This window comes from Quercus lobata, chromosome 4, assembly GCF_001633185.2.
Source record: "Quercus lobata isolate SW786 chromosome 4, ValleyOak3.0 Primary Assembly, whole genome shotgun sequence".
In the NCBI taxonomy this organism is placed as follows: Eukaryota; Viridiplantae; Streptophyta; class Magnoliopsida; order Fagales; family Fagaceae; genus Quercus; species Quercus lobata.
The window spans coordinates 64,263,029-64,279,164 of NC_044907.1; the positions used below are offsets into that span (position 1 = coordinate 64,263,029).

At 35.9% G+C, this 16,136-nt stretch overlaps 1 protein-coding gene across 1 annotated transcript; it reads left to right on the plus strand.

Annotated features, from left to right (window-relative positions):
- The first annotated feature begins 13,253 nt into the window (after positions 1-13,253).
- On the plus strand, positions 13,254-15,377 carry LOC115985587 (B3 domain-containing protein At3g18960-like). The gene is made up of 4 exons (XM_031108522.1): positions 13,254-13,355; positions 14,251-14,635; positions 14,733-14,860; positions 15,096-15,377. The coding sequence occupies exons 1-4, from the start codon at positions 13,254-13,256 to the stop codon at positions 15,375-15,377; spliced, it is 897 nt and encodes a 298-aa protein (XP_030964382.1).
- Positions 15,378-16,136: the final 759 nt, after the last annotated feature.

Here is a 16,136-nt window from a genome sequence, read left to right on the forward strand (position 1 = left end):
GAACTTTACTTGTAATTTGGTAGATTTAAGATAGGTTTAATACATCAAGAAGCTTAAGCATGATAGGGCAAAAATGTATTGACCCCTTGCAAATTAATTAATTACCCAAGTTAATTAATTATGTTCATTACATGCAATGGCGTGATAGCACAAACAAATCACCAACTAAACTAAATGCAGCGGAAATTAAATTTAACAGGGTGATTTGTTTACGAATGGGGAAAGTCACAGGACAAAAACTTCACCGAGTGATTTTAAGGTCACCACTCCCAAAAATCCTTTAATCAATAATCAAGCGATTACAAGTAAAAGGAATCTTACCAACTATCCTTAGCCTATCCCAAATTACCAACCTATAGTTGAATCTTCACTTCAATACCCAATTGAACTTGATCTTGTAGTGGCACTCTTTCCGTTTAATGCACGAATCCTAATCCATGACTAACCAATGATGCACGGATCCCAGTACGTGACTAACCAATGATGCATAGATCCTAGTATGTGACTAACTTTAGCAACTTGAAGAGGTTATTGGTTGCAAAATTCTTCACTTCATACACAATGAAGATCAGGAAGCTCCTTGGTTACAAAACCCTTTGGCATAAAAACACAATACCTTCTTTTAAAGAGAATAAGGCACTAGGTCCCTCAATGCATGTGCAACGACCTTTAAAATAAGTCTTATATATGTCTAGAGTTATGAGAAAAGAAACCCAACACATACACATCAACTTGGGCCGAACATTAGATCTGGAAATTCTAATTCCGTAAGTCTTGATATAAACAGCTTGTGTCGAGCTTCTATCAAGTTTCGACTTTAAATCTCGATACTTTCTGCCATGATTGCTATCGTGCTTTAATGAACGGCTTTTCTTCACTTGTTCCTTGATCCAATCTTCATAACTTTAATACTTGACTTGAACACTTGTTTCTTAAAGTACTAAACCCATTCTAGATCTACATAATTGTAAGTAAAGTGCATTTTATCAAAAGATTAGCCTATTTACATAAAATGTCCCTAACAATCTCCCCCTTTGGTAATCCATGACAAAACCACCAAAAAAAATAATAATCATGAGAGAAGTCATAAATCACTTAAACTCATAACCACTTGTTGAATACAATAAGTCTAACCCTAACACAAAAACCTAAAAAAATTTGCAAGAAGAGAGCTCATGGCATGGCAAACTTTCACAACCGGTTTTTCTGAAACACTTAAACAAGACTCATCAAGGCATCACATGTGAGAAATCGAGGGCTGGTCTTGCTTGGAGAGATGGAGTTATAGTGTGACAAAGCAGTAAGATCAAAAGTCATCACCATGTTAAGCAAGTGAGGGCCTTAGCAAAGCCTGAGCAAGGGGTGTTTAAAGCACCACCCCTAAAAGAGGGTTTCCCACAGAATTGGGAGAGAATGTTGTTTCTAGACACAATCCAGAGACGCTCATAGCCAAGGTAGTCAAGATGCTCTACCCTAGGGACGAGTAGTACCTCGAATATAAGATCCGGATTAACTACGATATGTGTACCTCTGAATGTAGAAACAAACTGAGGCACAGAGGTATCGATGCCATGTATTGTTAGGATTAATGCCCTTAAATCCTATTATATGATGTTATGTATGACTTAATGTTGAGATTAATAAAGTTGTTTTATTATTATCTAAAATAGTGATAACATGAATATTTGGACATTATCATATAGTCCATCAGATGCATTGTATGTGATTTATGTGATTTAGTCACAGAAGATATATATCACAAGTTCTTTGTAAACTTAGAATTTTAGTTCGTAGTAGGTGATGAAATTGGGCATTTCATCTGCGAAGACTATAACATATCAACTAAGATGATTTTTCTTGATCATAGAAGTGGAGACTTCTAGTTGGTATGTTGTTATGTTTTAAGAGCTAAGACATATTGAACTAGATTGCTGTGAGATTTATTATTCTCCTAACGACTATCAAATGAATAATGGACCTGATCATGAAGTATAGGTTACTTTGATATATTAGGAGTAAGATCTAAAGTCACGATCAAAACCTCAGTATGTTGGGCAGACACATTTAATGTTAATGGAACATATATTCTCAAGATGGAATATATAATCTCTTAACGAAGATATAAAATATTCTCTTGAGATAAGTTTAATGGGTCTAGTTATTCAGAATGTTGGGCCTAACTAATTTAGTAAGAAGTTACTAAAGTATATATTTATGAAATTAGATTTCATAAATATATGATGAATAACTTAAAAGATTAAATCGGGTACTCAAGGATTAAGATGTAATCATCTTCAAAGTGATAGTCTACATTGATGACTTTGTATTACTATGAATATTTTATGAAGGGGTTGCATGTACAATAAAGTCTTGGAATATAATTTATTAATAAGACCTAGAGTGCAATTATATTTATATAGCGGTATTAAATATAATTAATGGTAACTTTGGATTTGTCAAGAATTGACAGAAAAGCTCAAGGCCTATTGGAGCTAGAGTCTTATTTGTTCCTTTTTAGTTTCACTCCAAGTCACATACTAAAGCCCAATTGGAATGGCCCAATTGGAATGGCCCAAAAGGCTAGCCCAATAGATAATTAGTTAGATATAAGGGGAGAAACATACAGAATTTTAAGAGACATAATTGTGGAATAAAATGGTGTTTATGTAAGTGTAAGCCACTCTATCATTCTCCCTTGAAATGATTGAGAGACCACACTTCTTGGGCATTAGAGAAATTGGAGTGAAGATTGAAAGTGTTTCCAAGTACATCTAATCTTTGGTTTCGAGTTTCACCACACCAAGGTACGCTCTTTTGTTCTCAAATTCTGAAATTTACATGGTATATGTTATCAATTGCGAATGAAGTAGATCCGTTAATTTTCCATTGCGTATGTTTTGTATGCGATACAAACATGTATTTTTCCAACAATTGGTATCAAAGTAGTCTTCAATTTCAAATTTGTATAACATGTTTTGTGAGTTTTGGAATAAAAAATAATAGTTCCATGATATTAGAAGATTTTGTAATTAATTTTCTACATGGTGATTGAGAAATTATTGTTTGATAAAAAACTGATATTGATGTTATGATGCTGTTTAAGTTTGATATTAAGTGTGTTAGAATAAACTTTAAGGCTATAGCATCAATGGAATTCAGTTTTAGTCTCAAACTCAATCTATTGTGTTCATATGATGGTAGTTTGTTCATGAAAACCAATGAAAACTGCTTTAGAAAAATTCTGAAAAATTCGAGTTTCACATATTTTGATTGATTGAAAATTACTTTCGATTGATCGAGTGAGACAGGAACCTTTTTTCTAATTCGATTGACTTTCGATTGCTAGTCGATCGATCAAATGTTCTTTTTCGATCGATCAAGCAGTGATCAAGTACCAATCGAGCTAGGCAGATTGTTTGGTACGAAATTTTAATTTTTTTGACCGATTGAGAAATACATTTGATCGATCGAAAGTTATGAATTTTGAATTTTTCTTAGTGTTTTCACATAGATGAAGTGCAAGGCTATGTGTGATGAGATTACACATGATTTCTAATTAAAAACCTTTATTTTAAAACATCTAATGGGAGAGAGATACAAGGGTTGGATCTCACGGCCTCTATTGTTAGTTCATAGTAGTATGAAATATATACTTTGTCTTTGCTTCGAGCTTAGCATTCCATGTAGAGTATTTATTTCATGGTGCTACAAGATTGAACCTTCTGGTTTAACACCTAGTCTTAGCCTTGAGCTTTGCATTCCATGCGAAGGGTGTATTGTATCATGGTACTACAAGATAAACCTGTTAAGGGATATGAAATGTGGCTACAAATGATTCTAGACAGTGGTATACACTAGACTAAATATTATAGTATCCTCTATGCTAAGTTCTTACTATTATTATTTAAAGGCTAAATGTATAACGGCTTATTATTAGTGTTTAATAAGAGTTATAATGATAGCACTAATAATGAGAATAGTTCTCAATCAATCATAGTATTTAATATTCAATCTATGCTAAGGGATATTGAATATGAGACTAGTTTGTGTTGATGCCTGGCCTCGATCATGGTAGAGCGGAAAAAGACCGTTGCCATTGTGGGCCTTCGTTCAACCACCCATCATGACAACAACTCTTGCATGCACGGGGCCCGTTGGAGGCCCCTCTCGATGAATGTGCATGGTGTTTGTGCAAAGCTTCGGGTGCTGTCTCTCTCTCGGTGGAGGAAGGTGGGTGCATTATGGCAAGAATCTGGGCCAAATTTAGGTGTTTACCAAAGGTAAGTGGAGTTGCCACCAATCATTGGGTTTTTCTAAGGTGTGATTCGTCACCTGTTTCTAGTTGATTTTATTACCAACCCTATGTTAAGAAAAAGGTCATTTTTCCTAATCTAATGTGGATGGCAAAAAATCTTGATTCTTAGGTTTGGAAGTTTGGTTACATGTGGGGAAGGTGTTAGGCATCCAACGACGCCTATCCAAGGACAGTCCTTTGTTTTGGTAAAACCTTAATTTTTGGAGATTGGCAGTTAAAACATGATATACTTAATACAAACCATCTAAGGGAGAAAGTGGGGAGGAAGGAAGGGGTTTAAAAGGGTACATGACTAGAGGGAAAGACTAAACCCTAAACCTACTGACTGCAGCCGCTTGGCCCATACTTGCGATTGCGCCCTTTTCCTTACACTTGGGAGACCATGCCCTAGCTCCATGTGTCCTCGCTCCCTATACGTACATGCAGAGGAAAAGACAAGAAACCAGCAGACAAGCAATGGAATAAAAATGCATAGATAATAGCAAAATGACACAAAGCGAATAAGCAAGATAGATATGGAAAGTATAGCATGAATGCAAGAAAACGAGCAAAAGAGATAGTAAACAAACAAGATGGCAAGCAGACAAGCGAAAGGGAAAACAAGCAAGAAAATGAACAAACAAAGCAAGAAAGAAAACAAATGGTGGTGTCCCCGAGGGACAAATGTAGGTTTGGATTAGATGTCTATAACTTCATTATGTTGAAGCATGGACAACACACTAGCAAGCAAGACTCATGTATGGACATGTAAGCAAGCGTATAAAGATGTATATAAAACCAACGGGTGGAACAAACAAACATGGTAAGCAAACGTCGTACGGACCGTAAAAGGGGATAGGTGTGCACGAAGCAACCGGCATCATGGCAATGCATCCCAAAAGGGCTACCTTCAAACAAGGCCTCATGGGCGTCGGGTGTAACCAAGCAAGATCAAGCTCGCGGAGGGTGCCAAACATGGCAAGGCCTGGGACAAGAAAGGCCAACACAAGCATAAAGCATAGAAGCAAGCAAGCATAGACATGCAAAACAAGTGATCCAAACCCTTTGATAATGGCCAAGGTGTATGGATGATGACAAACACCATAGGGTCTAGATCGGGTCTTAACCAATAGGCCAAAACACAAGAAAGAAAGGTAAAGCGGCAAAAGGGCTACAATAGCACATGGCAAGACAAATATAGCCTAGGTTTAAGCACACAAACATGGCATGGAGCACACAAGCACATGGAAGATGGCATAAAGCATATAGAACGTAGATCCAAGCACACAAGTATGTGAAAACATATGGTCTGTTTGGATGGAGGGGGGAAGGAAGGGGAGTGGAGGACAGTAGAGTAGTGTTGGCTTAAAATAAGCTAATTTTATGCTAAATCTACTCAACTCTACTCCTCCTTCCTCTCCCTCAATCCAAACAAACCAATAGATCTAGACATATAAGCATGTGAAAACCTAGATCTGAGCACGCAAGCATGTAAAAATGTAGATCTAGGTGCATAAGCATGGCAACATGTGTGAACATATGAAAGCTAGCACATAAACATGGAAGAATGTGAATCCAAGCATATAAGCATGTATGGATGCAGATCTCAACACAAAACACGACAAAAAGCATATGAACACACAGATCCGAGCAAAGCATAACCATAGACATGATATCAAGCATGTGAGCACATAACCCTAACATCAACACAAAGCAAGGAGAGGAAAAAAACAAAGGAAATATGGCATAAAACCCTAAGCATGTAGATCTAAACAAATAAGCATGTAGAAACATAGATCTAAGCATAAAACATGGCATAAGACATAATAACCAAGGAATCTAAGGTAGAAACCACATAAAGCAAGAAACATGTTAAAGAAAGCAATAAAACATATTATTATGGCAAAAAGAGCAAGAACATGCTATGAAAAATATTTAGAAGGCTAAGGGTGTGGATGATAGCTAGAAAAGCTACATCCACACCCCTAAACCCCAAATCCAAGATATAGAACAAAAAAAAAAAAATGGGGATTGGGTTCAAAAGCAATACCTTGTGTTCTTGGTGAAGTGAGAAGAATCAAGAGACTTTGATGTGTTTTTGAAAGCTCGAAAATGTGTTAAAACACAAGAGCTCATTTTGACCCCCAATTAAAAATTACGGCTTGGTTGCTTTTACTCTAACTTATTTAAGTGAGGAACAAGAGTAAATGAAGTGCAATAAACCAATAAAACTATTTTAGTGCATAAACATGAACAACAAGCAATAAAAGTAAAGCACAAGGTTAAGGGAAGAGAGATGCAACTAAAAGATAATACCAAGAAATGTTATCAAAGAGAAAACCAAAAAACTCGGTGAAAAACCTCTTCGCCGCCCTCTAAGCGGTAGATCAATCCACTAGAGAATAAGGTTGGAATACACGAATAATAAAAGACCCTCCAAGCCTAGTCTACCCAATGTACTTGAGCCCTCTAAGCTCCTGCTACCAACTAACTTAACGAAGTCTTGTCTTCTTTAGCTCTCTGGATCCCGCAATATGCCCGATTGCATTTGCTAAGCCTCACCGACTTCTTTTGGCAAATCCCCAAAACTTCCTAAGCTCTAAAACACTCTCTACACTCTGAAAAGGTATGGGATGTATTTGGGTATAAATCTTCTCTCAAGGTATGACAATGGGAGAGGGAAGGAGAAGAGGCTATAATAATTTCTCACTAAGGATGAGTAGCTCTCTCTCTAAAAGATGGGTGTGTGTGTTGTTGAAAACCTATTTAGGGTTTTTCTCTCTAAATGGCCTCTTTACAATTTGTGGGTAATGAGGATATATATATATATATATATATATATAGTATGGGTGAAGGGTAAGAAAGTCATACTTAAAAACCTCCAGGAAGAATGTTTCGTGAGTACCTTGTGGGAAGACCTTACCCGCGAGACACTCACGAAATTGACAGCCTGACACGACTCTTTAGCTTCCACTCATGTGCTTCTCACATGGTTACTTCATGGGTTAGCTTTTCGCAAGCTTCTCATGAAATCCACTTGATCTTCAATTAAGCTTGAGTCTTCACCAACTTAATACTAAACCTGATACAGTAAAATTCCACAAAATACAAGAAACAAATTTATGCAATTGCAATACCTTTTGTCATGAAATAAGCCAACATAAAACATAGTTATAAATCACAGCTTTATAATCTCCCTCCTTTGCTATTCCATGACAAAACACCCTATAACAGGCTCTAGACTTAAAAGTGAGTTTGGGAACATTAGCAAAACTCGCTCACACCTAAATCTAAAACCTGTGACGAACATGGAACATGTATACTTGTAACTTGAAACACTTGCACAAAATGCATTAGACCCTCAAGGTAAATCAAGTAATAAAAGGACAAGTATAATGTAACAAGTTAATTGCGATCAAGAAAACATGATGCGAAACATGTAAGCAACTTAATCATACAACAAAATAGTCATATGGAAATGACTACAATAATCATATAGCAAAACAAATGATCATCCGAACATGCAACCAATAGAGCACAATAGCATAAGGTTGTATGCATGTCTAACACACAAACACGATATGATGAGAGCAACAAGCATAACGTAAAGCAAACAAAACAAGGTTTTCTCATAAAAAATGTCTTCTCCCCCTTAGTATATACTTATCCCCTATGGCTTTCTCCCCCTACGAATGTGCACAAGGTAGAATTTCTCCCCCTGAGAATGTGCACACGAGTCATATAGAAATGACGAAACACACCAATATACTCTCCCCCTTTTTGTCACGAATAGACAAATGAATCAAGAGGAAGGAGGGAAAGAAAAGAAGTTATGAAACAGGGTAAAAGATGATGCATGAGGGGTGCAGGATGAATGAGAAAATGAAGCTCAAATGAAAGACAAAAACATCTAAAAAATGCTACAAAGCATAAAGTAAACATGACATGCTAAGGACAACGGAACAAAGTATAGACCAAGGCATGACAAGACACAAGAACATGTTATATGTGCTAAAAGGTCTAAAAAGACTTAACTAGCATGAGTGAATGCATAACATGTCAAATGTTAGAGTGTGTGCAGCAAGGTGCATCTAATGTGCATTTAGTGTGCATGTGAGATGCATGACCAATGCACTCACAAGGCAAAGTGTTTAAAACATGCAACCAATGATCAAAACATTATAAATATGTATAATCATGTTAATCCCCAAAAATTGGTACTCATCGGAATCCAAAATAATGAGAAAATGCCACTTGGGCATTTTATCAAACACTTAGAGTGCACACACTACACATGTATGTTAAATAATGTATGAACATATGGAAATCTTACCTAAATACATGTTATTTTTGCCACAAGGGGCCAATATCCAAAGCAAATCAACATTTAAAACAAAACCCAATAATAAAATTGACAAAAATTAAGTTTTCTAACTCCCATTTGAGAAAATCCCAAATATGAACATAAAACCCCCAAAAACATAATCTAAGGATTAAAATCAATGAAAAGAGTTAAAGAATGTTAGGATTAGTGCCCTTAAATCCTATTGTATGATGCTATATATGATATTATGTATGACATGATGTATGACTTAATATTGTAATTAATAAAGTTGTTTTATTATTATCTGAAATATTGGTAACATGAATATTCGGACATTATCATATAGTCCATGAGATGCATAGTATGTGATTTAATCACAGAAGATATAGATCACAAGCTCTTTGTAAACTCAGAATTTAGTTCGTAGTTGGTGATGAAATTGGGCATTTCATCTGTAAAGACTATAACATATTAACTAAGATGATTTGTCTTGATCATGGAAATGGTGACTTCTAGTTGATATGTTAATATGTTTTAAGAGTTAAAACATATTGAACTGGACTGCTATGAGATTTATTATTCTGCTAACGACTGTCAATTGAATAATAGATCTCATGACTTATATTTGCATGAACTTTTAATCCAAAGAGAATAATGGACCTAATCATGAAGTGTAGGTTACTTTGATATATCAGGAGTGAGATCTAAAGTTACGGTCAAAACCTCAGTATGTTGGGCAGCCACATTTAGTGATGATAGAACATATATTTTTAAGATGAAATTCATAGTCTCTTAACGAAGATATAAAATATTCCTTTGAGATAAGTTTAATGAGTTCAGTTATTCAGAGAGACAGGCCTAACCACTTTAGTAAGAAATTACTAAAGTATATATTTATGAAATTGGATTTCATAAATATATGGTGAATAACTTAAAAGGATTAAACCAGGTACTCAAGGATTAAGATATAGTAATTCACAAAGTGGCAGTCTACATTCATGACTTTGTATTACTACGAATATTTTATGAAGGGGTTGCATGTACAATAAAGTCTTGGAATATAATTTATTAATAAGGCCTAGAGTGCAATTATATTTATATAGTGGTATTAAATATAATTAATGGTAACTTTGGACTTGTCAAGAGTTGATAGAAAAGCCCAAGGCCCATTGGAGCTAGTGTCTTATTTATTCCCTTTTAGTCCCACTCCAAGCCACATACTAAAGCCCAATTGGAAAGGCCCAAAAGGCTAGCCCAATTAGATAATCAGTTAAGTAGGAGAGAAACATCTAGAATTTTGAATGACATAACAAGTTCATGAAATGGTACGTATGTGAGTGTTGGACACTCTTTCATTCTCTCTAGAACATACACATATAACTGATTGAGAGACCACACATCTTGGGCGTTAGTGGAATTGGAGTGAAGATTGAAAGTGTTCTCGAGAACTTCTGATCTTTGGTTTTGAAATTCACTGGACCAAGGTACACTCTCTTGTTCTATATTCTGAAACATACATAGTGCATGTTATCAATTCTGAATGAAGTAGATTCGTTAATTTTCTGCTGCGTATGTTTTGTATACGATACAAACATGTGATTTTCACACAAAAATAGTCGCGAAACACTCATTCCAAACTTACATGGTCTTACTTGCGAAATAGTCACGAAACTTTCTGTCTAAAGTTGAAAAACTTGAGAATTTGACCATTTAACTCATGACTAAACATACACATGATATAAGTCATGAAAACACCCAGAAAACATGTTTTTCACACAAAAAAACTTTGAAAAAAATGGGTGATACAAATCACTTCCAAAAGCAAACAAAAAGAACAAAAATCTTTTTGGTTTGATCCATATATGGTTGAGCACACATACATCACAATTGAACATGTACAATCACACAAATAAAATAGACATTCATTGAACATTAGACTTGTGTATTGTATGTGTGTATTAAATGTGGAATAGTTCTTAGTTTAGAGTGAAATTTCAGTGATCAATTCAATCAAGTCATACACAACTAGAACTAAGTCAAGTGGTCTATCTCAATTGTAGAAATGAACATATATGACCTCCCACAAGAAAATGATTACATATCTTGGAAGCTTTACTTTTGGATTCATTCAACTCATAACCTTTTGATCATTCATAAGCAATACATCTCATTGACTATGCATGTATCGAAACTATTAAGACCATTGACTAATCATCCATGACAAGCTTGAAGATCGATTTACAACAGTCACACATAGATGTCAAGATTTTTCCCATAAAGATAGATGTGCATACATAACAAGCTAAGCTCGTAAGTGCACTATGCCATTAGTACGAAAGTACTAGGCCAAACTCACATGTAATATGTGCTCAAACATATACGATCAAATATTTTGAATTTTCACTTTTTATGTGGTTTTGGATTTTTACTCACACAAAACAAAAGCAATAAAGTAATATCAAAAACAAAAACAAAAACAATGCTTATAAAGAGATGCAAGATGCACAAATGTATGATGATGAAGTATCTAATGCATGAAGGGTTCTACAAAGATCGAAAGAATTAGATCAATGACCAAAAGAATTAGATCAATGACCAAAAGAGCAAAAGCTTAACCATAGGAACCTTTGCTGCAGATTTGTAATTGTTGCCAAGGTGTAACTGTAGATGCTCCTCATTTAAGCAGGCAAGCCTGAATGCTCTTCTATATTTGTCAATTCAATTTATTAATTACCATGGGTTGTATACTAATTTCTGTGTTGGCTACTCCTCAGAAAGGAGGCAACTTCTGAAGAGAACAAAAAGAAGGTGTCACTCAAATGCTATGACTCCATGTTTGCCTAAAACCATTGTTGGCGGATGCTGTCCAAGTTTCAACTTACAATTGTGAAGAATGTTTAAAATGCAGAAATTGAACTTTTTATTTTTGTACATCAACTGATTTAAATGCATAGAGGCTCTTTACTTACAAATAAGCTTGTATATATGGATGATTTTTTTATTCGCGTAATACAAATGGGGGAATGTTACTGATGGATGTGGTTGGTCTGCATTTGTATGGATGACTTGTTGTTCACAGCATGGTTGTCAGCAGGTCCACTTTTACTATGAATAAGCACGCCAATACTGAATGGGTGTGAACAGTGCAAGTCGCAAGCAAAACTACAAGTAGAAAGGTTATACTAAATGAAACTCGATTTTCCAGTTAACGAGTTACGTTGCAGTCCATTTTCAATCCCCTTCGACTGTATCCATTCTCAATTCTCAAGTATCTGGGTTACTCGATTTCTCTAGATCCGAGTTACGTTGAACATAACTCGATTTATAGGGTACCGAGTTACGTTGGAGAGCACTCTACACAGCTAGATTCCTTTTGGACTGTATCTGGACCAGTCCAAATAGCTGGACTGGGTGTTTGAGCCCAATCAAGGTAACTCGATTTCCTTATAACCGAGTTATGTTGAGAAGAACTCGCTATCTGTAGCTTCGAGATACGTTGAAGACCATTGTGCACACTTAGATTCCTCTTGGACTACCTCTGGACCAGTCCAAATATCTGGGCTAGGTCGGGAAGCCAGTCAACGTAACTCGATTTAGTTATTACCGAGTTATGTTGAAAATAACTCGATATCTTTAGCATCGAGATACGTTGAAGACCATTGTCTACACTTAGATTCCTCTTGGACTGCCTCTGGACCAGTCCAATTATCTGGGCTGGGTGGGGAAGCCCGGTCAACGTAACTCGATTTAGTCATTAACGAGTTATGTTGAGAAGAACTCGATATATCTAGCATCGAGATACGTTGAAGACCATTTTCTACACTTAGATTCCTCTTGGACTGCCTCTGGACCAGTCCAATTATCTAGGCTGGGTCAGGAAGCCCAGTCAACGTAACTCGATTTAGTTATTACCGAGTTATGTTGAAAGGAACTCGATATCTATAGCATCGAGATACGTTGAACACCATTGTCTACACTTAGATTCCTCTTGGACTGCTTCTGGGCCAGTCCAATTATCTGGGCTGGGTGGGGAAGCCCGATCAACGTAACTCGATTTACTCATTACCGAGTTATGTTGAGAGGAACTCGACATCTGTAACATCGAGATACGTTGAAGACCATTTTCTACACGTAGATTCCTCTTGGACTGCCTCTGGACCAATCCAATTATCTGGGCTGGGTCAGGAAGCCCAGTCAACGTAACTCGATTTACGTATTACCGAGTTACGTTCAGAAGAACTCGATTTCTCTAGCTTCGAGATACGTTGAAGACGTTGTCTACAGTTAGATTCCTCTTGGACTGCCTCTGAACCAGTCCAAATATCTTAACTCGATTTATGTATAAGCAAGTTACTCGCATGTAACTCGATTTCTCTAGTATCGAGTAATTCTACTTTAACCTGATGTTCAGGATATCGAGTTACTTCCAATCGAGTTACTTCCAAACCACCACACACAACATGGATTCCTCTGAGATACACTGCGCACAACATGGACTCCTTTTAGTCCCAGTACACATAACTCGATTTCATAATAATCGGGTTATGTGTATGACTAAGCCACTATTTAGTGCTCAAATGTACGAAGCAGCAACTGTTCAACTTCTTCTCAGCGAAAGTTTGGAGAACCAGAACAATGGCTTCTCAATGGCGGAGAGACAACGACGATGGTCCTGCTGATCGGTCCCCACACTTTTTCAAGATTATTCTGCCGAATGCTGTTCAGGAAGGAAAGCTTGTAAGTATGCTCAAATTTATAAACTAGATTCCTCTGAAAATCATATGCTAATACACTTCGTACACTTCATCTTCTTTATTTGTGATTCTTGAAAAAATGTACATTTGTTACATGTAGTCAGAAAAACTTTCATTTTGCAATACGTAGGTTACACTTTAAGAAGAACATAGTCACATAACAGAGTACTTTTGCATCGAACACTTTTATATGAACAAAAAATGAAACAGGGATAAGCGCATGGTAGAGATTGAGGAAAAATAAATACAGAGCAAGAGCAGATGGCATTTTTTTGAAAATGTGATAGGGCTTATAGGGTCACCACAGATGTATAACTCAATTTAAACTGTGAAACTGTGTCCTGGGATCAAACTAGGATACAGAAATCGTTCACTCTTTTTATCATTTGTTTTTTAGAGTTCACAAACTTATGAAGTGGCTAAGTGGCAAAAATTTGTACGTCTAAATCCAAATCCTGCCCATAAACAAAAGTGGGTCATCTTCAATGTTTCCCCAACACCCCAAAACCAAATCACAGACACATTATCAAAATACAACATTTCCCCAAAATTTTTTACATTTCAACAACAACAGAGAAATGTAAAATGTTGACAGCTGTTGATGGTTATTTTGGTTATAAGATTAGGTTGTATAATTTGGTTTCAAAATTCATAAGATTTGTTACTGTCAAATATCGAGCCCTTAATATGACAGATTGAGGTTATAACTATTAAATATAACGTCAATGTTGCATGGGCTGTTATTTTATTTTGTTTGATTTTCTTTTCTTTTTTGTGTGGGGGTGGGGGGCTGTAACTAAGAAGTATTCTGCCATCATTCAAACTTTTATTTTCTAGCATTGTGTATAAGGATTGATTGCATGTGTTTATTTCCCTAGCCTGCATTTATGTTATGGAGATTCTTTTTACAAAGGATTCCAGATAAGTTCGCGCAGAAATTTGGAGTGGACCTGTCAGATATGGCCTTTCTCACTATTCCAAATGGTAGAAAATGGAAAGTCAAGTTGACACAACATGCTGGGGGGGTTTGGTTTCAAAATGGTTGGTCCAAATTTGCAAGCTCTCATGGTGTAGCCGTGGGGCACTTGCTGGTTTTCAAATATGAAGGAAATTCACAGTTTGATGTACTCATATTTGATGCCACTGCAACAGAAATAGACTATACTTTAGACGACGAACTCCAAGTTCATAGGATCGAAGATGATGAGAGTGATGACAGCTCTGTTGAAATCATCAAACACTTTTATAGGGGAGAGGGTTCAGGTTTGAATGTTACATTTTTGTAAGCAACTGGTTGATTTGTTTAGCTTCTGCTCTATTAATTTTATGTGCATGACTTCGTATTTTCAACTTCTTTCAGGATCAGCCCATCCTAAGAAAGACGGTGGTGTAGCTAAAAATCTTGTTATAGCCAATGCTTTTAAATCAGAAAATCCCCTTTTCACTGTTATCATGCGTCCATCCTACGTTAATGGCAAGGATCGTGCGGTAAGCTTTTAGCTTCACTAAAATGTAATATTTTTGTAATTTAGAAATGCAACTCCCATTAACTATCATTTTTCATAGATCAATTAGAAAGATTGTCACACTAGATACTTGTGGCTGGACATTTTGTTGGTAATGATTTTTTCTTATTTGTGTTTTTAGGTGAAAAGATGTAGATCAATTAGATACTTGTTGCTGGAATATATTTGTTAAATATCTATTATTGTTCCTTGTACAGAGTTTACCCCAAGACATTATCAACTACTTACCAAGAGACGGGTTTACCAAGGACTACACCAAAGCAAGTATACTCCCTGTCAAGCTCCAGATTGTGGACCGATTATGGTCTGTGAAGCTATACATTTATGAACGAAGTGGGGGTTCATCATGTGTCGTATCAGCTGGTTGGTCTGCATTTGTGAGGAAAAATAGTTTGCAAGTAGGAGATGTTTGTGTATTTGAGCTGATTATGAGGGACGGTGTTGTGTTAAACGTCCACATTTTCAAGTGCCAAGACTAAGTGGTTAGGGTGGATGCAAAGTGATGATAATATTATGTGATGTTTAGAGTGTGTTTACTTTGCAACTTTACTATTCATCCCTATTTTGTTCATCCCAGTTTGCAACTTTATTGATTGGGTACTTTTGTGATGTTTAGAGTTTCACTCTTGGAAAATTTTTAATTACTATGATGAACTTTCATATGTATTTTAAAATGAATGTGATGCTGTATTTTTTTCTGCGCTTTTGTTTGGATTTTGGCCTTTTTGCATGTCATTCAATTATATTACATTGAATGGCGACTCTTGGATTTTATTTTAGGGGGGTCAACATTGTTATTGCTATAGGATATTGTTCTTTTCAGATGACATTGTTGTATGTTTTGTATATATTGTAACACTTTAATACAATAACACCATGTGCAATAATTTTTAGTCATTAGTTTTCATGTTTGCAAATTTAGATGTTTAAAAAATAAGTGAGAAGTTAATCCATCAATTGTGTCAATCAATATAATGTGGCAAATTGAAAAGCTTGATAGCTAAATTTTCAAAATTTCACTTGGTAGCAATTTTTCAAATGTTATAGATGAAGTTGGAACTTCTTGTAAACTGCAAGGACTAAAATAGGTACTGTTTTATTCAATGAACTTGATGAATCGTTGCTCAAAGAAAAATATCATTGTTTCCTGAAAAATCTTTGTATCTTACAAATGAATAACACAAAATACTGGTGAAATATGTACCAATACGCTATTTGCAGCCAAATTTTCCATGGCT